We start from the raw sequence: 26169 nt of genomic DNA, 5'->3' as shown, positions 1-26169 counted from the left end.
CAATGCAAAATGGGATCAAACTGTGATGAAAACAAGCAAATTAATGCAGTGGTCAAACTGAACACAAATGCGGTGGTGGAGAAGAGTGTCCCCTACTGGGCCACCAACACCCCTTCCAGAAGCTTCTGGCTCTCCAATTCAGGGATCAATCAGGGCAGTATAGCTTCAGACTTTAGCTTTAGATGGCAAACAAAAAAAAGTATGATGGCAGAAAAAAGTGTAATTAAACTTTTTTTTAAGAACTTAAAATATCTGCTATTACCTGTTCAGTATTTGACTTCACAGTAGCCAGCTCTCCTGTAGGGTGGCAGGTAGCCAAGTGGTTAGAACTTTGGGCCAGTAACCAAGCCGAGAAGATGAAAAATCTGTCGATGTGCCCTTGAGCAAGGCACTTAACCCTAATTTGCTCCAGGGGCTCTGTACTACTATGGCTGACCCTCAGTAGTGGATTTAGGTATGGGCGACAGGGCGGCATCTTGCCGGGGGCGGCACGGGGCGCCCGCACAAATTTTGGGGGGAATAGTGACATGTGCATGATCGGTTTTCTTTTGCTCATTTGTATGTCACGTCAATGATATCATGTCACTGTGTGGGACTGTGGGTCAATTAACCTTGTCGGAGTGGGCGCCCTGATTCTAGTTTGTGAGCTAGGCAGGCTACTGCCTGGGAAGGTCTCCCACTCAGAAGTACTAGACGCGGAGGGGGGTGGGGGTAGGATGACCTCCGGTCTCCCCACTGGAAGCCCGAGGTAGGGGGAGCGAGTGAATCTATCAAATAGCACACCTCTAACTTTGTACAGTACTAATGCAATTAGTAAAATCAGTCACACTATGTAATGCTACCAAATATACCACAATTCATTCATAATATTGTGAATATATAGTTTCACAGACACAGACATTTTTTTCTGGTTTGTGCGAAATTGTTAAGAATAATATAAAACCAGTCTGCACACCACCAAGGTGAATTGGTTTAGTCTTGACTCTTGGTTGACAGTGTTGGAGGATGGGTAATGTAGTCTTGACTCTTGGTTGACAGTGTTGGAGGATGGGTAATGTATTGATGCTCGGGTGCCAAATCAACACAAATGGATAAGAAAAGGTCTAAGTCATCAGGTGCCCAGTTTAGGACAAAGAGGAAAGAAGAAGAGGAGAAACGTGCAAAAGATAAAGGTATGCACCAATGTCATCTCTTTATGAGTATAATATTATGCATGTTATGAAATAGGCTAGTATAACACTTATTTTATTAGCCTATGTTGCTTGCTATGCTATTACACATTGGGTGACAATATTCCCTTTTCTGTCCAACTAGCTTACATAACATTGGATATAATTTCACACAGTTTCATCATGATAACCATGTCAGGAATTCCTGGGGTCTTCAGCAAGTAAATTATTTTAAAACCACAGATATAAATTCCCACTGTGTCCATGATAACCATAGCGACACTTGACCTCCACCACTGCCGTGGTGCCCACAAGACTATCCGGTGAGGCACCCAGGATCCCAGACCGCATGACCCAAAGCCCTGACTCCGGCACATCCATCCCTATAGGCATTTTGAATGACTTGATTCCCTCCTCTTCGTTATCTGTGCCCCACTTTACAGATGACACCCCATCCAACGACTGTGATCTGAGGACCTTTTTTAGCAGCGACATATCAATCATATAGTGGGAAGGATCTTATAAATCAAGGCTCTGTGAATGCATACCACACCGAATAAATACATACTGTGCCTTTAAAGATTTGTCTCTGGTCATGAAACTACAATACAGGCTAGATGTCTAAACAAAGTCAAGTCTGAATGTCAATAGATTTTTAGATTCATTCTCATCAATGACAACATTCTAGAACTGATTTATCACTCATCTAAGTCTGGTATCTGTGGTAATCTGATTAATGATGATGTAATTGATTGTGGTTCTTTCCTTGTCGAATGTTGACAGCCGTTTTAGAACAAATCGTTCTAAACTAAGATGCTCAAACTTAACTTAATAGCTACCATTGGTGGAAAAAGTACCCAATTCTCATACTTAAGAGTAAAGATACCTTAACAGAAAATGACTCCGTAGGGATGACCAGGGATGTTCTCTTGATAAGTGTGTGAATTGAACCATTTTCTGTCCTGCTAAGCATTCAAAATGTAACGAGTGCATTTGGGTGTCAGATAAAATGTATGGAGTAAAAAGTACATAATTTTCTTTAGGAATGTAGTAAAGTAAAAGTTGTAAAAAATATAAATAGTTAAGTACAGATACCCCAAAAAATACTTAATTAGTACTTTTAAGTATTTTTACTTAAATACTTTATACCACTGACAGCTACAATCACTGACACAGGATCAACTTTATCTCTCATGCTGGCCCTGACCAAACTGGTAAACTTCCCCTCACTATAGCTACACTTCTCCACATGGCCAGATTTATAGCAGTCTTCACCCCTTTTAATGCTCTTATGCTCATCCTTGAAGAATGCTATAAGGTCTGAAATAGACAACAAAGTTGACATACTGTACAAACAATTATCTAGGCTAAATAATACAAAATGATTTTTTAATCTACTGCTCTGCTAATTAGCTAGCTAAAGTGTAGTCAGTGGCTAGCTCAGGATCAGGATCAAGCAGATGTGCCCATGGCTGAGGCAGGCAATGACCAACGAGGACTTGCACACAGAGTTGCTTTCACATTGCAGCACTTAAACTAGATGAGATGCATTTAAATATGGAATGTATTCATTATGGATTATTTTTGCTCAGATAATGTTTGTTCTGTACAAAATTCAAGTAGTGTGCAGCGAAATAAAATGAGTGACTAAACCACGGCTGGTTTAAAATGTAGTTTGTGGTGGTTAAAATCAGAGGTGGGACCAAGTCATTCTTTTACAAGTCACAAGTAAGTCACAAGTAAGTCACAAGTAAGTCTCAAGTAAGTCTCAAGTAAGTCTCAAGTAAGTCTCAGCACTCAAGTCTCAAGTCCTAAACTTTGAGTTTCGAGTCCTAAACAAGTCATAATGTGTTCTTCACCAAATGTAATACCATTTCCTATTTTTAACGAGTAATAGTTAGTATATTACATTTACGCAAAACATGAACGCTTTTGAAAATATATATTTATTCGTTTCCAAATAAGCGTTATATATCCATGGAAATACATGGGTAGCCATGAGAATGAGAATTTCAATAACTGGATGGTTTGACAACTTGTTTTAGTAGCATTTTTTTCATACTCACAAGTTTTTTGAACAAATTATTTTTGCCTCTGCCATTGTTTTGTCTCAAGATTCACACCAGTAATGGTGTTTTCTATTCCATTCCGGGTTCTTATGAGCACCATTAGACCAACAGCATGTGTTCATACTTAACCTAATCAGGCTTAAACCAGGTGTTCTCATTTAGGCCTACTTACCTTACTCCAGGACTCCATAGTCTCCGACTAACTAAGCCAAATTTAAGCCACATTCATGAAAGCTACTTAAATGTCCTAGTTTAACTAGTACACATTAAGGCCTACTCCTGGCTTAATCTAAGCCCTGTCTGTGAAACCGTCCCTTTATATAATTCTATGATTAGGCCCCACGGCTAATCAGAGGCCCCATTAGGCAGGATTAGGTAGTTGCCTAGAGCGGCAGTTTGACGAGGATGGCCGTTTCTGAGTTAAACTGACCAAGACGCACCTCCAGCAACACATAACACCTCACATTATTCTGCCTAAATGATAACTTCTCTCACCCAGTGGCATGTGGGCTATTCAGGTGAGCGCTGATGCCGCCCCATGATAAGCAGTGCCCACTTTGCCAAAGGCAGGGGTGCTAAACATTTAGCTTGTCTATGCCCAGCTCGCCTCTCCAATGCTCCATCAAATTAAGTGAACATACATTATGTAGAGTACGGTAAAAAGAGTAGTAGCCTGTGCTTTTTCTGTAGCCCGTAGACTGGAGACCAAATGTATTACATAAGACAGACACTTTTTAAATCATTAACTTATTAATGAGGCGAGAGAGAAAGTACGTGAGAACGTCAACTAAAAAGGCAAGCGGACATCAGCTTTGGAGAGGCTGCGGCATAATCAGAGGTGGACAGCAAATGGTGCTGAAAGTAATTAATTTAAACAATTGTCTTAATTTTAATTTGACTTCACTAACAACAGGAGGGCTTTGTTGGAGCCTATTTCGTTCTATTAAAAAAAGAGGTAGGCCTACCTGTTTGACAGACACAATTATGCTATCAATAGATGGGTTGGTAGCCAAATCCTCCAATACTGTCACAATGCACTCCTTAAATACCTCTGTGTCTGGGAAGGGCCTGGTGTGTTTGGTTAAAACCAGGGGTCAAATTGAGTGAGGGTATGCCATACCCTTTGTTAAAGAAAAGGACAAAATTATACCTATTGTTAGCTTTATATTTTTAAATAACTTAATAAAAACCATGCAGATTATATAAAGCGTTCTATAACAATGCTTAACTCCATGATGCATTATGCTAGAAACAAAGCTTTAAAATACCCACAAAAGACGCGACTGATGCATATGGGGATATATTGATTCCTCACTATGACATTCTGAACAAAACATGAACTTTGCTATTTAATTATTTGCAAACAGCAAACATTTTGTTGCAAACAAGACACTCTGGTTTGACATTGGAGAAATATGGTAAGAATGCCTGTTTCTCTGTCCATTCTTCCCTGAAACTTCTATTTTCATTGTCCACCTTTCTTTTGAGACATTTTGATAGAACATCTTCTCTTGATTGCAATCTGTTTTTCCACAATCAATGGCACAAAGAAATGTAAAACTAATTGAATAGAGATATTGGTTATTTGGTCAGTGTAATCAGATCGAACATATTATGATATGTTATTGACATTGAACTGATTATATAGCCTGCTTTCCAGATGTGTAAAATATTGTGTTTAATTCGCCTATGAATTACGCCGCTAATATATTCTGTTCTGCTGACCTATAGCCGAGAAAAAAATTTGCGAGGCAAAACCTATTACTGACCCCTGCTGTACACTTGCCTATTTTAGTTTAGCAGGGATAGGAGGGTGGCCATTTTTTGTCTCGCCTACATTTTTTTTGGTGCATGTGAGTGGGAGGTCATACTATGGGATCAATATCATGCCAAATGTAAATCACCAATCCACAAATGTAAATCACATATTCACAAATGTAAATCACCAATCCACAAACGTAAATCACTTTCCACAAATGTAAATCACTATCCACAAACAAACACCTTTTGATTTGTATTTGTAAATTGATATATTGCATAAGATTTTTTTTTATAACTGCAGATATTCAGGTAATTTCCAAAGGTCTTATTAATTAAAATGACTGCCATAAAGACAAAAAGTTGTCAAGCGTAGAAAGAGATTTGTAGTTGTAGAAAAAAAGGTGATCCAATAAAAGTTGATTCCATTGATGCTGTTGACCTGGATCACTGGTTGCTGCGGAAAAGGAGGTCAAAAGGGGGTTGAGTGTAACCAGTGTGAAATGGCTAGCTAGTTAGCGGTGCGCGCTAATAGCGTTTCAATCGGTGATGTCACTCGCTTTGAGACCATGAAGTAGTTTTTCCCCTTCTCTGGAAGGACCGTGGCTTTTGTGGACGATAGGTATGTCGATGTGTGCAGAGGGTTTCTGGTTCAAACCAGGGTTGGGGCGAGGAGAGGGACGGAAGCGATACTGTTACAAAGTCTGATCCCATGTCCTACACCTCCCTTCTACCTTTTGCATGCCTCTCCTGGGGAAATGGTTAGAGGCCTCAGGAATACTTATGTCTCCTTAATGCTCATCGTCTGTGCAACATGAGACAGTGGATGGATTATAATCACTTACAATGTATGACATATCCTTCCCATTTAGTGGTGCTATCACACAGCTAATTCAACTATTTGGGTGATGAATGGGTGTTCACTGCAATAGTGTTCCAAATTTAGAGTAATCTAGGGCCAGGGTTTCGATTATTTACGTTGGACATACTATGGTTACACATATGGTTAACATTATGTTTACCATACTAAACTCAGCAAAAAAAGAAACGTCCTCACTGTCAACTACTTTTATTTTCAGCAACTTAACGTGTAAATATTTGTATGAACATAAGATTCAACAACTGAGACATAAACTGAACAAGTTCCACAGACAGGTGACTAACAGAAATGGAATAATGTGTCCCTGAACAAAGGGGGGGGGGGGGGGAGTCAAAAGTAACAGTCAGTATCTGGTGTGGCCACCAGCTGCATTGAGTACTGCATTGCATCTCCTCCTCATGGACTGCACCAGATTTGGCAGTTCTTGCTGTGAGATGTTACCCCACTCTTCCACCAAGGCACCTGCAAGTTTCTCGGGGGAATGGCCCTAGCCCTCACCCTCCGATCCAACAGGTCCCAGACGTGCTCAATGGGATTGAGATCCGGGCTCTTCGCTGGCCATGGCAGAACACATTCCTGTCTTGCAGGAAATCAAGCACAGAACAAGCAGAATGGCTGGTGGCATTGTCATGCTGGAGGGTCATGTCAGGAAGAGTCTGCAGGAAGGGTACCACATGAGGGAGGAGGATGTCTTCCCTGTAACGCACAGCATTGAGATTGCCTCCAATGACAACAAGCTCAGTCCGATGATGCTGTGACACACCACGACGGACCCTCCACTTCCAAATCAATCCCGCTCCAGTGTACACGCCTCCGGTGTAACGCTCATTCCTTCTACGATAAACGCCAATCCGACCATCACACCTGGTGAGACAAAACCGCGACTTGTCAGTGAAGAGTACTTTTTGCCAGTCCTGTCTGGTCCAGTGACGTTGTTGCTGGTGATGTCCTGCCTTACAACAGGCCTACAAGCCCTCAGTTCAGCCTCTCTCAGCCTATTGCGGACAGTCTGAGCACTGATGGAGGGATTGTGCGTTCCTGGTGTAACTCGGGCAGTTGTTGCCATCCTGTACCTGTCCAGGTGTGATGTTCGGATGTACCGACCCTGTACAGGTGTTGTTACACGTGGTCTGCCACTGCGAGGACAAGCAGCTGTCCATCCTCTCTCCCTGTAGCGCTGTCTTAGGCGTCTCACAGTACAGACATTGCAATTTATTGCCCTGGCCACATCTGCAGTCCTCCTGCCTCCTTGCAGCATGCCTAAGGCACGTTCACGCAGATGAGCAGGGACCCTGGGCATCTTTCTTTTGGTGTTTTTCAGAGTCAGTAGAAAGGCCTCTTTAGTGTCTTAAGTTTTCATAACTGTGACCTTAATTGCTTACAGTTTGTAAGCTGTTAGTGTCTTAACGACCGTTCCACAGGTGAATGTTCATTAATTGTTTATGGTTCATTGAACAAGCAAGGGAAACAGTGTTTAAACCCTTTACAATGAAGATCTGTGAAGTTATTTGGATTTTTACAAATTATCTTTGTAAGACAGGGTCTTGAAAAAGGGACGTTTCTTTTTTTGCTGAGGGAGAGTCTGCCAGCGATTTATAGAAATGTCTTTCTATGGGTACAAACATTTTTTCTATGAATACAAATCGCTTTCTACGGTGAGAATGTTTTTTCTGTGTGAGAACTTTTTGTATTTTTCTTGTCGTCAAATCGCTGCTAAAAGTCAGGTGACCTAAGCGCTTCCAAATATGGAGTTCCATGTTTGCCATATCTGTCATGTTTGCACTTATCTCTCCTATGTGCAAATCTTTATGGCAGTCATTTTACTTGGAAATAACATGCATATCTGCAGTTATAAAAAATGTACAAATATAAATCAAAAGGTGTTTGTTTGTGGATAGTGAATTGGGTTTGTGGATAGCAATTTACATTTGTGGATAGCGATTTACATTTGTGGAAAGTGATTTACATTTGTGGAAAGTGATTTACATTTGTGGAAAGTGATTTACATTTGTGGAAAGTGTTTTTATAGTTGTGGATTGGTAATTTACATTTGTGGATTGGTGATTTACATTTGTGAATACATTTGTCATGATTTTCATCCCATAGATATGCTGTAACGGGAAGAAATTAAATCTACTTTCACCCCAGGGCAAATTTATTGATAAAACTCAATTTGTCACGCAGCGAATTACAATTTGGCGAATCACGCCAAAGTAAACCTACACTAAACACATACTTAGTTTGAAGTTTTTGTAAAATCCATGATATGAAAAATGAATGGTGAAAAAACTATTTGAACCATTTTCGTGTTTGACGGCTAGGTTTAATGGTTATTATGATGACGCGTCCACTGGTACGGACAGTTAATCCTGCTATGACTCATTGCGGCTAGCACTAATAACAGGTCAAATGAACGAGTCACTCAAAGACGAATCACGACTCTCGAATCAGTAAAAAATGTCGTTCAAAACGAACGAATTGTTCGCGAACTACAAATCACTATTCATTAGTAAATTAGATGATATAAGGTAGCCACAGCTTTTCAAGTTGTTTGAATCAACTGCTTAGCTAGCTAACCCGGAATGGGGGTCTTCCCATTCCCACACAGTAATGTATAGGATATGTAAAAACGATGTAATAACACGTTTATAATCCAGCGTTCGTGGCAATGCAATTTTGGGAATCCAGCGTGCTTGGTCATGAACACATTTGCGAAATACATGGAATATCATAGCCAGTTTAACCTACATAGGACGCCGCACATTGAATGCGTTGCGTCGTACCATGTGGTAGTCTAGGACTAGGAATGCATGCATATCTTATTCAATGTAATTTGAGCATTCTGAAGAAACGAAACTCATGAATTTGGCCAGCCCTCGAGAACGAGCAGGGAGGGGATTATGTAGAAAAAGTGATTATCAACTCCAACGGGGGTATTTATTCAGAGGTACCAGAAACTAACTGCAAGGCACTGCGAGGCAATTGGTAGAGTATTATTATTTTTAACATTTGAATGTACAATGATTCATGTGACTGAAATACAAAAAGCTAATAATACTGGAGGGAACAATTAAAATAAGTGATCAAGCAAAATCAATGATCAGGAGAGACCGAGACAATAGGTTGCTCTCAGTGGTTAACTATTGTAACAATCTACAGTGTAAAATGTCTTTCTTTTTAAGATTTGTAGTAGTAGTTCTGATTTTATATTTGAAGTAATGTATACCTCTGCAATGGCTTTATTATGTTTTTAGTGTGTATTTCAGTTTGTAATTTCTTTGATTGCTGGATGTTCCTTTAGTGTGTGTTAGGAATGCACATTTCGGTCAATTTTGCTGTCAACTAACTGACCCCCATTAACGGGCGGCAGGGAGCCTAGTGGTTAGAGCGTTGTAACCAAAAGGTTGCAAGATCGACAAGGAAAAAATCTGTCGTTCTGCCCCTGAACAAGGCATTTAACCCACTGTTCCTAGGCCGTCATTGAAAATAAGAATTTGTTCTTAACTGACTTGCCTAGTTAAATAAAGGTTTAAAAAATTAACCGGTTAACAAATGGTTACTTTTTTCCCAAACAGTAAAATTATGTTACCAACAGAAAATACTATCAGAGATCTGTATATAATGACGAGATGCGTATTTCTGTGCCCTAACAATGGTATTCGTCCCACCGCTGGAAGGCAGGAGACATAGAAACGCATTGGGCTTGTTCTGGATAGATTTTGGAGAGAGCGAAACGTCTCGCTTCGCCTCTTCCTCTCTGATACAATGTTAAAGCGTTATACAACGGGGTGGGTCTAATCCCGAATGCTGATTGGTTAAAAGTCAAATAAAATCTAACTTTATTTGTCACTGGCCCCGAATACAAGTGTAGACCTTACCGTGAAATGCTTACTTACAAACCCTGAACCAACAGTGCAGTTCAAAAGTTAAGGAAATATTTACCAAATAGACTAAAGTAAAAAATAATAATAAAAAGTAACACAATAAGAATAAAGAGGCTATATACAAGGGGTACCGGTACCGAGTCAGTGTGCGGGGTACATGTTAGTTGAGGTAATTTGTACATGTAGGCAGGGGTGAAGTGACTTTGCATAGATAATAAACAACGAGTAGCAGCAATGTACAAAAGGAGGGGGGGGGATCAATGTAAATTGTCTGGTGGCGATTTTATTAATTGTTCAGCAGTCTTGCGGCTTGAGGGTAGAAGCTGTTGAGGAGCTTTTTGGTCCTAGACTCTGGTACCACTTCCGTGCAGTAGCAGAGAAAACAGGCTATAACTTTTGTGACTGGATTCTAACAATTTTATGGGCTTTCCTCTGACACCAGCTATTATATAGACACTGGATGGCAGGAAGTTTGGCACCAGCAATGTACTGGGCCGTACGCACTACCCTTTGTAGTGCCTTAAGGTCAGATGCCGAGTGTAACAGTATAACTTTAAACCGTACCCTCGCCCCGACACGGGCGCGAACCAGGGACCCTCTGCACACATCAACAACTGACACCCACGAAGCGTCGTTACCCATCGCTCCACAAAAGCCGCGGCCCTTGCAGAGCAAGGTGCAACACTACTTCTAGGTTTCAGAGCAAGTGACGTAACTGATTGAAACGCTACTAGCGCGTACCCGCTAACTAGCTAGCCATTTCACATCCGTTACACTCACCCCCCTTTCAACCTCCTCCTTTTCCGCAGCAACCAGTGATCCGGGTCAACAGCATCAATGTAACAGTATAACTTTACGTCGTCCCCTCGCCCCGACACGGGCGCGAACCAGGGACCCTCTGCACACATCAACAACGGTCGCCCACGAAGCATCGTTACCCATCGCTCCACAAAGGCCACGGCCCTTGCAGAGCAAGGTGCAACACTACTTCTAGGTTTCAGAGCAAGTGACGTAACTGATTGAAACGCTACTAGCGCGTACCCGCTAACTAGCTAGCCATTTCACATCCGTTACACTAATGTAACAGTATAACTTTAGTACGTCCCCTCGCCCATACCCGGGCTCGAACCAGGGACCCTCTGCACACATCAACAACAATCACCCACGAAGCGTCGTTACCCATCGCTCCACAAAGGCCGCGGCCCTTGCAGAGCAAGGTGCAACACTACTTCTAGGTTTCAGAGCAAGTGACGTAACTGATTGAAACGCTACTAGCGCGTACCCGCTAACTAGCTAGCCATTTCACATCCGTTACACGAGCAGTTGCCATACCAGGCGGTGATGCAACCGGTCAGGATGCTCTCGATGGTGCAGCTGTAGAACCTTTTGAGGATCTGGGGACCCATGCCAAATCTTTTCAGTCTCCTGAGGGGGAAAAGGTTTTGTCGTGCCCTCTTCACGACTGTCTTGGTATGTTTGGATCATGATAATTCGTTGGTGATGTGGACACCAAGGAACTTGAAACTCTCGACCCGCTCCACTAAAGCCCGTCGATGTTAATGGGGGCCTGTTCGGCCCGCCTTTTCCTGTAGTCCACGATCAGCTCCCTTGTCTTGCTCACGTTGAGGGAGAGGTTGTTGTCCTGGCACCGCACTGCCAATTCTCTGACCTCCTCCCTATAGGCCTTCTCATCGTTGTCGGTGATCAGGCCTACCACTGTTGTGTCGTCAGCAAACTTAATGATGGTGTTGGGGTCATGTTTGGCCAAGCTGTCGTGGGTGAACAGGGAGTACAGGAGGGGACTAAGTACACACCCCTGAGGGGCCCCGGTGTTAAGGATCAGCGTGGCATACGTGTTGTTGCATACTCTTACCAGCTGGGGGTGGCCCGTCAGGAAGTCCAGGATCCAGTTGCAGATGGAGGTGTTTAGTCCCAGAGTCCTTAGCTTAGTGATGAGCTTTGTGGGCACTATGGTGTTGAACGCTGAGCTGTAGTCAATGAACAGCATTCTCACATAGGTGTTCCTTTTGTCCAGGTGGCAAAAGGCAGTGTGGAGTGCGATTGAGATTGCGTCATCTGTGGATCTGTTGGGGCAGAATGCAAATTGGAGTGGGTCTAGGGTGTCTGGAAGGATGCTGTTGATGTGCATTCCAGCCGGTGTCTATTCCACAAGTTACCACTGGGTAAATCTATGACGTTATATTCCTATTACTCTGTTCCATCTGACTGCGCAATCCACTGTCTCATCAACCTAGGCAGGGAAGTTATAAACTTGATCTCCACTATAAAAAGCATCTATACATGATCTCACATTTCGTTTAGAATAACATTTAGTTTTCAACAGCGGAGATTTGTATAAAGATTTGTATAAACAGTATAAACTGTCTGTCTCCGACATATGCAAAATTGTTTCAATATTCAAATTCGATCTCCAGCTGGCCCATAGTAATGAACGTGTAGGGGTCGGGAGTCGAGACGAGACGAGAGGAAGCGTTTCTCAGACAGTCGAAATCATGAATCAGCTGGCATCATTTTTATGGATATATACAAAGAAATGTCAATTGAAAAACGGTAAAAGGAATGGAGGGCAGCTAGTTTGCAGTTTCAGTTTGAAGTTATTGTGTTAGCTGTGTTGTTAGCTAGCTCCTCTGAACAACAGTGTCCATAACGAGAGAGCACATTTTCTATGCCAGGTGAAATCGTGCCTCGTTACGCCATTGTTATGGATGTATCCAAATGTCACTAGAAAACAGCTTAAACAAATGCAGGTACTGTTGTTATTCTGCCTGCACTGTTTGACGTGATCGTAGTTAGTCGTAGTTGGCTAGCTAGCAAGCAAGGGATAAGAACGTTGCCAGCCAGTATGGCAATGGAACATTTAGAATGAACGACTGGGTCGCGTCCAAAGATACAGAATAAAACGTCCAAAGATACAGAACAAAAAGACTGAACAACTGGGTCCCATCTCTGGCAACCTAACCAATAGAAAGAACGACCAGCTGGCTTGGGTAGCAACACTAGATTTGTTTCGGGACTATATCTTGTGGAAGGATGAAATAGTATGAATACATTCATCAAAATAACATTGAATTAAAATATGTCAATCATTATTTGAGTATGTTGGTAACCCGTTGTATCAAAGTGATAATGCCCTCGAAGCCGGTGTTTGGAGGATATATGGCACGGTTTGCCTGTCCTCGACTTCGTTTCGGGCCTAACAACACCCGTGCCAATATATCCTCCAAACACCGGCTTCTCGGGCATTATCACTTAAATAAGGCCTGAGGAGGTGTGGTATATGGCCAATATACCACGGCTAAGGGCTGTTCTTACGCACGCCACAACGCGGAGTGCCCTGACACAGGCCTTAGCCGTGGTATATTGGCCATATATCACAAACCCCAGAGGTGCCTTATTGCTATTATAAACTGTTTACCAATGTAATTAGAACAGTAAAAATACATGTTTTGTCATACCTGTGGTATACGGTCTTATATACCACGGCTGTCAGCCAATCGGCATTCAGGGCTCGACGCACCCAGTTAATAAATGCATATAAGGACCGGACATTTTTCATTAAGAGCTTCATGGAAACATGCAACAATAGCAAGCCTATCACCTTACAGTCAAAATGCTATAGCCTGTTATTGAACATGCAACTCCTGTAATGAAGTAGTTAATAAAAAGGAATTTTCAAACATTTGCAAAAATGGAATTCGCTGGGAAACACAGTTCAAAACAGTGCACCTAATGCGAGCGGTTCCATATGTGACAGATGGAAATCTCTGTTAGAAACTTCGAAAGAGGGGGAATCTATAACAACAACTAGGATTGGTTGCTAATATAACTAGGATTGTGCCTTCGACTTCTGAACAATGAAGAAAGTTGACATGAAAACCAATAGAACAGGAGAGAAATGCTGTTTAATGGCACCAGGAAGTCTTTGTAAAATAATTGCCGCCTCGTTTCTATGGATGGATTTTCTCAAGGCTACTTTAAAGCAAGGTAAGACATGCCTCATTATTTTAAGTAAAGCTTTCAGACAATTCCTGCCTCAAGCTCACATTGCAAAGTGGTGGGTGACACGCTGATAGCCTGCCTACGGTTGACTATAGCCTATGCACTGGAATGGCAAATGGGAGGCGCGCTTTAAGTACGAGTAGAGGGTTGAGAAATAAAAATAGCTAATTTTAATCTTGGCCGTCAAGGTTTTTAACACGGGATTGTATTTAGAGTTATTATTTATTGCGCAATGACTGGGCTTACAAAAGCACCTTTCACTCCATTGAGGACCTACTCTCTCTCTCTCTGGCAGGTGATAGGATATTCTGATCCTCAAACTAGGCTCTGTATGCTCTGCGCGTGTGATAAATAAGATGCATGACGACTAAGGAAAATACACACTCAAATGTAATTCTACTAAATTATGCAAATGAACCTATAGATTGATAGCATGACCGGTCAGATGTATTTTCGACAGCTAGGTTAACCGTTAACATCCGTAGTTTGTGTGTCTGTATCTGGGGGGGCTTTGGGAAAGTCAGAAGACACATTTCTGGTCTTACTAATGGGCAATAAAATTGTATTTTATTATTTTCTATTCTGTTCTAATTACTTTTATATCTCAACATTCTTCGTTACGCATGTTTTTCAGATACTTATCACCTGGAGCCTGGCTAGAAACATGTCAGGGGAATATTGCCTAATTTCCTGTGTCCTTCTGCTCATGGTCAACTTGTCTGTGGGTGAGTTCATGCAGTGGTCATCCTCTGCAGCTGGAAACCCTTACAACTGATTTTCCAAGTGCAATTCATTTCCCGGAGACAGGTTAAGCCTAGGCTTGGACTGAAAAGCTATTTCAATGGAGATTTTCCACTGTCCAGATTTATCAGTGCTTTTGGGGGACTATTTGACTGACTTACTGACTGTATTCTAATGCTTCCATTCAGGGGTACAGAATGGGGACATGAGGCTGGTGGGGGGTGAGCTGGCCGCGGAGGGCCGTGTGGAGATCTACTATAATGGACAGTGGGGGACCGTGTGTGATGACAACTGGGACATTACTGAGGCACAGGTGGTGTGTCGCCATCTCAACTACCCTGGTGCTCTCACTGCTGTGGTGGGTGGGATATACGGACAAGGTAATTCCTTCTTTTCTTTTAATTCCTAATCCAGGCACTTGTCATCTCCCGTCTGGATTACTGCAACTCGCTGTTGGCTGGGCTCCCTGCCTGTGCCATTAAACCCCTACAACTCATCCAGAACGCCGCAGCCCGTCTGGTGTTCAACTTTCCCAAGTTCTCTCACGTCACCCCGCTCCTCCGCTCTCTCCACTGGCTTCCAGTTGAAGCTCGCATCCGCTACAAGACCATGGTGCTTGCCTACGGAGCTGTGAGGGGAACGGCACCTCCGTACCTTTAGGCTCTGATCAGGCCCTACACCCAAACAAGGGCACTGCGTTCATCCACCTCTGGCCTGCTCGCCTCCCTACCTCTGAGGAAGTACAGTTCCCGCTCAGCCCAGTCAAAACTGTTCGCTGCTCTGGCACCCCAATGGTGGAACAAACTCCCTCACGACGCCAGGTCAGCGGAGTCAATCACCACCTTCCGGAGACACCTGAAACCCCACCTCTTTAAGGAATACCTAGGATAGGATAAAGTAATCCTTCTAACCCCCCCCCCCCTTAAAAGAGTTAGATGCACTATTGTAAAGTGGTTGTTCCACTGGATATCATAAGGTGAATGCACCAATTTGTAAGTCGCTCTGTATAAGAGCGTCTGCTAAATGACTTAAATGTAATGTAAATGTAAAATGTAAGGTAGGTTAGATCTGTATGACCTCACCATTCAGAACCATATACACTTGAGTGTACAAAACATTTGAACACCTTCCTAATACTGAGTTGCACCTCTTTTTGCCCTCAGAACAGCCTCAATTCGTCGGGGCGTGGACTCTACTAGGTGTCGAAAGCGTTCCACAGGGATGCTGGCCCATGTTGACTCCAATGCTTCCCGCAGTTGTGTCAAGTTGGCTGGATGTCCTTTGAGTGGTGGACCACTGTTGATACACACGTGAACTGTTGACTGTGAAAAACCCAGCAGCGTTGCAGTTCTTGACACACTCAAACCGGTGTGCCAGGCACCTACTACAATACCCCTACCATATTTTCTGTCTTGCCCTTTCACCTTCTGAATGGCACACATACACAGTCCATGTCTTAATTGTCTCAAGGCTTAAAAATCCTTCTTCAACCTGTCTTCACCCCTTCATCTACATTGATTGAAGTGATATCAATAAGGGATCATAGCGTTCACCTGGACTCACCTGGTCAGTCTATGTCATGGAAAGAGCACGTGTTCCTAATGTTTTGTACATTCAGTGTATAGCATACAATGGAGGTCTGCACTGTTTGTTTGCACAGACCCGTGACACGTTTGTATTCCGGCCTTAGGATCTGGTCCTATCTGGATGGATGATCTAAACTGTGAGGGGACAGAGAAAGACTTGTCCCACTGTCTCTTCAAAGGCTGGGGGGTTACTGACTGTCAACATGCTGAGGATGCTGGTGTGGTCTGTGAAAGAGGTACATGTGTATTTGATTATTTGTTACATTAAATACTTATTTTAGTATGTTCAAGTATTGTGGCTGGAATCAACTTCTATTGTAAGTATTGGAAATTATTTTCAAATAGTTTCCTATAAATAGCCTATTATTTTAAGGTATTTTCTAATAGTTATTTCCAAATACATGATTTCAAATACCAAACTGATCAAATGTATGGGGGTATTTGAGTCGGAATATATGAGTATTTTCAAATTCATACCAATACTTTCCAAGTGTATTTCCAAATGCATTCCAATATTCAACTCCTTGTCTTTGAAAGTTATTGAAATACCCTAAATAATATTTGAACCCAGGTCTACAGTGACCACAGTGACTGATCCACAAAGCCCTAGAAACCAGACACAGTGTCATTGAAAGGCACAAAGACATAATTGAAGTATGCAGTAGCAGAAGTTATTGGCCCATGGCTCACTTTGCGATGCCAATAGAGACGTTACAACTGTTACATGTTCAAAGAGGTTTACAATGAATGGCTATTGGATTTGAAGAAAATATGATACATTTCTGATATTTTGTTGATAAACTGTTTGTGCTATTCAGCATATGATGTGCTTAATCAATGTGTTCTGTTTGATCAGAATCTTCTCGGAATAACAGTCGCGTCTACGCCCTGGACCACAACACAGGCTTCAGTAACCACATGGGGGCGCTGTTTGACAGTGGACGCGACTGTGACTTTGACATCATGGTGCGGGTTGCAAACAGCATTGTGGAAACGATCTGTGTTCACAAGCTGATTGTCACTCTGGACCCAAATGCCTCCATCTTAAACACCGCACAAGAGGAGAACCTCAGTAACCTCAACCTAGACGTCAGCCTCAACTGCCGGCCACATGTCACCGACTTCCTGAGGTAAGGTGGCACTAACCTGCTAACAAACTTTAATCTAGTTACTGTTACATCAACAATATTGTTCTGCAAAGCAAAGCTTTGCTGTGGCAGAGAATCCATGTATTTTTGTAATCTTTTTATCTTCCGCAGGTATCTGTACACGCGGCAAATTAACGTGACCATGTCCTCTGCCCAGTGCATCCACAAGATGGCGTCCAACTGGGGTCTGAAGCAGCTTCAGGAGGCGGCAGGGAGGCTCTTCACCTGGCTGCTCCCCGATGATGCCTCCTTCCAGACTCAGACCTCTCTGTACGAGTACTCAGTCTACACAGGCGACCCAGTTCTGCAGGAAACCTGTCTGCGCTACCTTGCCTGGAACTGTGAGTCACTGATCCGTTCCCCAGCCTGGACTGGTCTTGCCCTGGGCACAGTAAAGACCCTTCTAGCCCGTTCAGACGTGGTAGTGCCAGATGAGGCCTTCCTCCTAAAGGGTTTGGAGGACTGGGTGTTGGAACAGGGTAACTCGTCCACCCACGAAGACCAGGTCGCCATTTTGGACCACATCCGGTTTCCCATGATCGCTGTTGAAGATTTGTTCAACCTCAATGCCAAGTCTGAACTGTACATGGACCAACAAGAGCGTTATAATGCCGGCATGTTGCAGGGCTTTCAGTTCAATGCACTACCCTTCCAGACGCTAGCTAGGGGCCTCCTCCTTAAAAAGGTGGAATACACACCCAGGATCTACACTGGCAAGCCATGGAGCTTCACTTTCAGCTCAAAGGATGTCAACACGTTCCGATACATCGGACAGTATTCCCACTCAGGCCAGAACCTCAACAGCCTCAGTGCCAACTTTGACAGCCCTGTGCACAACAGTGCCTTTTTTTCCCTGTTCAAAAAGCTAAACTGGAACACCAGGGTCTTTATCCACAACCATGAATGCTCAAACATCGGTATCCGTTGTCCGTCGCTGCCGATGGTCTCGCTAACTGCCCAGAATAACAGGGAGTTGCCCCAAGAGTATCAGGACGGCATCCGCTACCTCAACAAGGTTGTCCTGATGTGTGAAGGGGAGTTTGTATTCCATGTCCAGGATTTTGCCACAATTGTCAATGGCGGCAATCAGGCCCAGATCCCAGCAAACATCACTGCGGGCCAGGCCTATCCGTGCCACTCAGACCAGTTCACCTACCGTGTGGTGGTTCAGCCTGTGTACACCACTGAGATCAAGGAGAATTAGCAGGAAGTAGAGGGACATGAATATGAGGAGATAAAGTGAACGAAGATCACTTTGTAGTTAGTAGTTTTTACAGTGTTCTACCTGTACACCAAGTCAGAAGCGTAGGATAAATAAAGGGGACATTTAAGTAGACAATGAAAGCTATTACAAATTTTGATTATGACATTTCTCTAAAACAGGTTATAGGCTACATGTGCAGCACCAAGTCAGAACAGTAGGTGAAATTAAGAGGGGTAAATAGACCAAATTATCAACCAATCAAATGAATTTATAAAGCCCTTTTTACATCAGCTGATGTCACAAAGTGCTATACAGAAACCCAGCATAAATCCCAAACAGCAAGCAATGTAGAAGCATGGGTGAGGCACATGGGCTACTAACAGCTTACTACACAACATACACTTAGTATTACTTTCTTAGCTACAGTATACATATCTCCCTGGCATATTACATAATTTATGCAGCAGCATACAAGACATTTTTGGACTCACCTTGTTGTGCTGTGCTCACTTGAACAGGAAGGGGACACGGCGGTCCTTCGTGGGCAAATTTTGTGATCAAATTCTGTCATTCTCTGGATTTATGGTGCTTTCAAGACAACTGGGAACTCTGAAAAAAACAAGGTTGAATCATGATGACGTCATTGATCTTCAGGTCGTAGCTCTAGAAAGAGGCCAGAGTGCCCGATTTACAATTCGGAGTTGGATGTCCGTTCAAAACGTATTTCCCAGTCGTAGCTCATTTTTTCCGGATTTCCCAGTTGTCTTGAACTCAATGAAGTCAAGTTTTTGCAGTTCCGAGTTAACAGTTGTTTTGAGCGCGGCATAAATCATGCTTCATTGACAGCATGGCCAATGTTGAATGTTTATCATTTTAAACCTGGAAAAGAGCCCCTTAATCCCAGATTTGGGACCACAAAGCCACTGTCACTGATTCCTTCCTTCCAAACCACTCATTGTTGAATTTGCGATTTCAAACTTGTTGTGTAATGTTTATGTCCAATGGCCGATGTGTTTCATCTATAATTTCTCTTCATTATTTCTCTTCATTATTTCTCTTCATATGACAAGGATTAAAAAGGATTTGACAGTAGATCGTCGACTTGATTCATGATGATGACTGCTAGCTAAGATTTTGAAAGCAGTCCATTCAAAGCTACTGTACAGATAACATGAATTGATGTAATTTTATGGGTGGCCAATGACATTGATCCTTCTTGTATGGGCACTTCTAATGTAACGTAGTGTCCCCATGAGTGACAGAACACTGAGCCAATCATGGCGCAACGTTCCGTATTTTCTGCTGGCTTGCCCCACCACCACAGAAAGCACTGAGCTAGGCTAAAACACCTGCTTTTTGGAGCTGCCTTACTCAAGAAAGCAACAAAGAGACCATGTTTGTATGCAGCTTTATTAACTCAATTATATATATATTTTTTTTTTACATTGTTTGCAAACTGATACGTGACATATATTAATGCCAAAATAACATGCAAAACAGACAAGAACCCCCCCCCCCCCCCCAAACAAAAAATGTGGGGCTTAAAACAGGGTCACCACTGATCGTTCTAATGTCTGTTTAATGTTACTTTGAAAAATGTGGGTCATGATCATATGTTCCTGACAAATAACTATGTATGGTTGTTTTTAATAAAAGTTTTAGTGAAGTTAATGTCTCTTTGTTCTCTATGATTAAACAGAACCATCTCACTGGGCACAGACATCAATTCAATGTCTATTCCATGTTGGTTCAAAAGTCATTTCATTTAAAATACTTGGATACTTCGTTGATTTAATCAGTGTGTTGCAAAACAATTGGTTCTTAGCTTAAGCCAATATTACACAGATTAGCTAACGGTTGCAGAAATCAGGAATGCAGACAGGCTCTATAGACCTCTATATCTATGTGAGTGACTGTGTCCAACCCACCACCACCTGTTACGTTGGGCACCTACAGACCAAAAAGGATGTTAATTGTCACAGTCTCCCTAGGCATACGTCATTGCCTACAATAATGTATATACACAGATGAAAGGGGTTAGTTATAATATTTGGTACATCACTGGTTGCCTCCCACAATGTTAACAATGTTCCAGGACATTCTGGTCTCATAGACTAAACGTAACATAGTAAATGTAACTGACACACAAATGAGTATGATATGTTTGGTATGGTTACATAAGACCGATGGTTACTTAACTCTTGTGTAGTCTTAACATTGTCAACATGCCTCGTCTACTGCTGTCTCGGCTAGTTCTTATTGTTTTATTTCACTGTAGAGCCCTCAGTCCCGCTTATCTTGCCTTAGATAGCTCTTTTGTCCCACCCCCCACACATGGAGAGACCTCAACTGGCTTAACTGGTGCCCCCAGAGACGAAACAATGGAAGCTTGTTCATTGATACTGTATATAAGGATGAGATGGTCTTACCTCCGCCCTGACAACGCTAATTAGGTCGGAGCAATGGCAGAAGGACTGTTTGATTCTGTTGGCACGAGTGCAGATGGAGACAATGTGTGTAATACTGTAACACCTAATAATGGAGCTAAAAGGGCTAAAGTTGTAAATCAAGATAATCCTCGGTGTGATAATGCCTCATTCCCTGTTGGAGTGTTCATGAGCAATAATGTTTTTGGGGAAACTTGTTTGCGGTCACAAAGATGGTGAAGGACACATTGGGAGAAGTGGAGTCAGAGTGGCCAGGAGTAGTATGATGTTGATTTCATCCCACTGGGCACAGATGTCAATTCAACATCTATTCCACGTTGGTTCAACGTAATTTCAATGAAACAATGTTGTTTCAACCAGTGTGTGCCCAGTGGGATGTGTGTCAAAAGAACAAAAGGAGAACGCACTGTGGCTCTACAGAACATATCATATCATACGAAATGGATGATGGACATTCACAAATTAATTACATACCGTATGAAATGTAACATACAGTATATTCGGAAAGTATCCAGACCCCTTGACTTTTTCCACATTTTGTTACGGTATAGCCTTATTCTAAAATTGATTGAATAAAACATTTTCCTCATCAATCTACACACAATTATGACAAAGCTAAAACAGGTTTTTAGAAATGTTTGCAAAAAACAGACCCTTTGCGATGAGACTCAACATTAAGGTCAGGTGCATTCTGTTTCCATTGATCATCCTTGAGATGTTTCTACAACTTGATTGGAGTCCACCTGTGATAAATTCAATTGATTGGACATGATTTGGAAAGGCACACACCTGTCTCCCCCGTCTCTCTCTTTTCCTCTCCCCCTGTGTCTCTGTCTCACTCCCGCTTTCCCCCCGTTTCTCTCTCTCCCCCCCTCCCCATCTCGAGGCAGTGCAGGTGCCAGTGTACCCGGAGCAGGAGTATCAGATGTATCTCCATGACGACAGCTGTACCAAAGCAGAGACGGTCCAACTGTTTGACCTGTGCAAGTGCTTTGACCTGCGTTTCATCGTCGTCCACAACTGCTCCTACACACACACTTTAAATACTTATTTTGAATCCACAAATCACATTGCAGTCAGGAAGGATTTAAACATTTAAAAACATTTCAATTTGAATATTGGCATTTTCAAAAGCACATTTTGGAATATGATACTTCATGAAATACAATGTCTTTCCATTATAATAGACATCCCGTAAACATTCCAGGAATTTGTGGTTTCAGAAACGTTCAACGGATTACCTGAAGGAACGCAACATGGACAGAGCCCAAGATTTACATATTTGTTGTGCGTCACGAGAGTCGCAGGAAAGAGCAGTTGGAGAGACCATTCAACCGCACGCCTGATTAGGTTAGCAGCACGCACCTAAGCATACCTACAGAGGAGTAGCTGTGAACTGGACCTGCTGTTTTGGACTCTCTCTCTACCGCACCTGCTGTCTCTAACTCTGAATAATCGTCTATGAAAAGCCAACTGACATTTACTCCTGAGGTGCTGACCTGTTGCACCCTCTACAACCACTGATTATTAGTATCTGACCCTGCTGGTCATCTATGAACGTTTGAACATCTTGGCCATGTTCTGTTATAATCTCCACCTGGCACAGCCAGAAGAGGACTGGCCACGCCTCAGAGCCTGGTTCCTCTCTAGGTTTCTTCCTAGGTTCTGGCCTTTCTAGGGAATTTTTCCTAGCCACCGTGCTTCTACATCTGCATTGCTTGCTGTTTGGGGTTTTAGACTGGGTTTCTATACAGCACTTTGTGACATCAGCTGATGTAAAAAGGGCTTTATAAATAAATGTGATTGATAGAACTTCAGAGACAGGGGTGCCTAAGGAAATGCTCAAGTCTGACATATGTTTTCACTCCCTGGCTGGACCATTGACACCACCTCCACTTAATCTACTCCTTTAATGAACTGCATCATCATCCAGCTGTGGAGGACCATATTCCATGAACTGCCATCTGGCTGGAAGATTATTTTTTTCATTCTATTTTTTTGTGAGGTTCTGTATGAAAAGCGCTATTCAAAATAAATGTATTATTATTAAGACAATTCCCCTGTTAGTGTTTTGAAGGTGCAGCTTATTTCACCTCCTGTTCTCATGGATGTGCCTTTTTGAGCTTCCTGTCTCGATTCCCCAGTTTGGATCCAACATTTTATGCTGTGTCATAGTCCAGGGTCGTATTCATTAGGGCAAAACTTTTTTTGCAACGGAAAACCAAAATAAGCTTTCTTAGTGGACAAGTTCAGATAGTACCTCCCTGTTTCAGTTCATTGTTCATTTTTGTCCTGATGAACATGACCCAGCACTCACGTTGCACTTCCCCGTTTTGCCCTGCAGGTGGAAGAAGAGGAGTATCTGATGCAGGAGCTGCGGAAGATTGAGAGCAGGAAAAAGGAGCGTGAGAAGAAGGCCCAGGTCCTGCAGAAGCTCATCACGGCCGCCGACACCAGCACAGAGATGAGACGTGCATAGCGCAAGGCCAGCAAGAAGAAGCTCCCACTGAAACGAGAGACCGAGAAACCGGTAAATCAACCATCACACCCCCCCCATGCTTTTGTAGAGATCTGAGAGTATCTAATAGTTGTGAGAAATATGGTTAAGGGCTCCACCTTGCCCTCCAATAGGCCATGTGCAATTCTCAACTCCTATCAATATTTTTGTTGTTGTGTGTGGTTACGATTTCAAGTGTGTTTTGCATTTAAAAGGACCCTGATGCCACCCTGCTTTAAAAAAAAAAAAGTTGCTAAATCTGTCTTGCTCACCTCTCTACTGTCTCCGTCTGTCCACAACAGGCTGTTCCTGAAATGGCAGGCATCAAATTCCCTGACTTCAAATCAGCTGGAGTCAGAGGGTAAGCATGGCCATTCAATGAAACGATCAGTTGCATATGATTTGTATATAGGAACTGCATATGGGTTTTGCTTAGCTTGTTCCCCTCCAAAATATCATCCTAGGACCTCAACTTTACAAAAGGCCAATATAAAGCACTCGTCTCAAACAATCAATTTGAGACGGTTTTGGAAAACTCTCCACCAACGTTCCATTTTATAAGGGTCCAAAAGATCCATTTATTTGACTTTAAGTCACCGGTCTAGCGTGCGTGGTCTCATAGCTTGTGATGTATGCTGAGAGTGGCTGGAGCATGTTAGACCTGGCTTTTAAGTCCCAAATGGTACCCTATTTCCTATGTAGTGCACTACTTTTGACCAGGGCCCATAGGATTCTGGTCAAAAGTGGTGCACTTTATAGGGAACAGGGTGCCATTTGGGAGGTGGGACACAGTCCTAGCTCTCATTAGCAAAAACCATGATTTATGCCGTTAGTGGCGCACTAATATCTGTAAGACGTAGCAGCAGAGGGAGCTTATTCATCTGAAAGACTGATGGGGAGCCGTTACTCTCTATGCAAAATGCATTAGGGCTAAAGGAGTGGAGATCTCCTCGGATAATCTGTCAGATAGACTCGGCCGGATAAATACATTTTGATCGGCCCCGCTGAAGTGCATTTCATACGAATAAACCGCCAGAGGTGAGGACGTTTATCCCCATATTCCTGACACCCCCGACTTATTGTGTGTGTGTGTTACAGATGAAACTGCCGAGCTCGGTAGGCCGGAAGAAGATCAAGGCCATTGAGAAGTTTGTGACGGAGCGGGAAGTGGGTGAGTGCACAGTTAGCCATACCACCACCATATCCTAGGACTAAATGATACGGAAAGCAAACCAAGGCACTATCTCACACAAGCTATAGAAATAACATCTACCACACCAATCTGAATAGAGAAAACAGACCTCAGAAAGTATTGACAAAAAAATAGTCTAAACCTGTAAGAGAGACCATCCCAAAAATACCAACGCACTCTTACCAGGTAGTGGCGTTACAACGCCTTTTGAGTTTGCATATCCATGTAGGAATAGTAAAACAAGGCAAACAATTTGGTTACTGACAGTGCATTGTGGTTTCACACAACCTAAATCAGGGCCTCAAAGTGATACGCGGGATACTTCCTGTTTCTAACTCCATCTTTCCCTACTCTGTTCTCTCTGTGTAGACCTGAACCCCACGCCCACAGAGGAGATAGTCCAGATGTTCAACGAGCTGCTCATTGGCACGGTGCTGGTCTAGGAGCTGAAGCAGGCTCATGGTAACTGTGAGTACGAACAACAGATGCTCCGCCACTTCTACAAGGCCCTGCTGCTGAAGGCTGGAGGAGGGGCGGGCCCTGTCAGGCCCCCAGGGGGAGGAGGACTGGGTGGTCTGTAGGTGCACGGCCCCGATGACATCAATGGGGAGGCCAAGGAGCAGATCATCGATGTGGTGGGAGCCCCACTCACCCCCAACTCAAGTCTTTTAACCCACCCCACACACACAAACTTTGGTTGTTTTCATTAGGCACCATATGGAATACAACTGATATAAACGAGGGACTACCAGAGCTTGTCCTATAAGGAATGCCTGTTTTCGTTGTCCGTCGCTATACGTTTTGATATAGTGTACCCTAATGAATACAGCCCGGCTGTCTAACAGGAGTTGGCTGAATAGAACTTGTCAAAGAGAATACATTTAGGCAGTGTTCCAATGGGCACTGTCATAGTTGCATGTGAAATTATGCAGATATGTTCTGGACCAATGGCTGACAGTGTTTGGTGCATTCTTTGTCATTCCAGCATAAACGCAGAGAGTCCACCTCCAGTTCCTCGTCCATCAAGTAGGTGAAGAAGCTTTGACGTGGAAAATGAGCCCTGGGGTTTTATGTGACTGAGGAGGAAAGGAGAGAGGATGAGGTCACATCCCACCCTGGCCTCAGTGGAGCGGCCTGTAGAGCTGAGGGCTGGAGGAAGGGGGAGGGTTTGTCATCCATCACATCACCCCCCGACAAATAACAAATAACCAAGCCCCCTGCCCCCCACCCCCTAAATGTGACTGATGCTCCTGTACAATAACCCCCCCACCCACCGCCACCCCAGGCCCAACATCCACTCTCCCCTTTACAGCAATATCATGACAAATACAACGACTGGCATTCCTTTTCATTACTCCTCCTCTCCCTCCTTTGTGCAGGCTGAGATGAGGCCAGATAAACTGTAAATAGCCAGACCGAGCTAATAGAGCCATGGTGGAGAGATGAGCCTACTGTCTGTTTGAGATTGGGCCAGCAGGGCCTGGTTTTCCAAAAGCATCTTAAGGCTAAATTCTAACAATTTAATTTAGCCTTAATATGCTTTTGGGAAACCAGGCCCATAAATAAAGGCATTC

The 26169-nt window shown here is 43.1% G+C and overlaps 1 protein-coding gene and 1 pseudogene across 1 annotated transcript; both read left to right on the top strand.

Annotated features, from left to right (window-relative positions):
• The first annotated feature begins 8735 nt into the window (after positions 1-8735).
• LOC139540732 (galectin-3-binding protein A-like) lies at positions 8736-20125 on the top strand. The gene is made up of 6 exons (XM_071344648.1): positions 8736-8861; positions 14415-14505; positions 14710-14901; positions 16212-16343; positions 16964-17237; positions 17367-20125. Exons 2-6 carry the CDS (start codon positions 14445-14447, stop codon positions 18457-18459), a joined length of 1752 nt encoding a protein of 583 aa, XP_071200749.1. The 5' UTR covers positions 8736-8861; positions 14415-14444; the 3' UTR covers positions 18460-20125.
• A 1442-nt stretch (positions 20126-21567) lies between these two features.
• LOC139541743 (DNA methyltransferase 1-associated protein 1-like) lies at positions 21568-25640 on the top strand (annotated as a pseudogene).
• Positions 25641-26169: the final 529 nt, after the last annotated feature.

Source organism: Salvelinus alpinus, chromosome 16 (genome assembly GCF_045679555.1).
Source record: "Salvelinus alpinus chromosome 16, SLU_Salpinus.1, whole genome shotgun sequence".
NCBI lineage: Eukaryota > Metazoa > Chordata > Actinopteri > Salmoniformes > Salmonidae > Salvelinus > Salvelinus alpinus.
The sequence above is the reverse complement of the archived record's forward strand: the minus strand, read 5'-3'. Positions and strand labels throughout refer to the sequence as shown.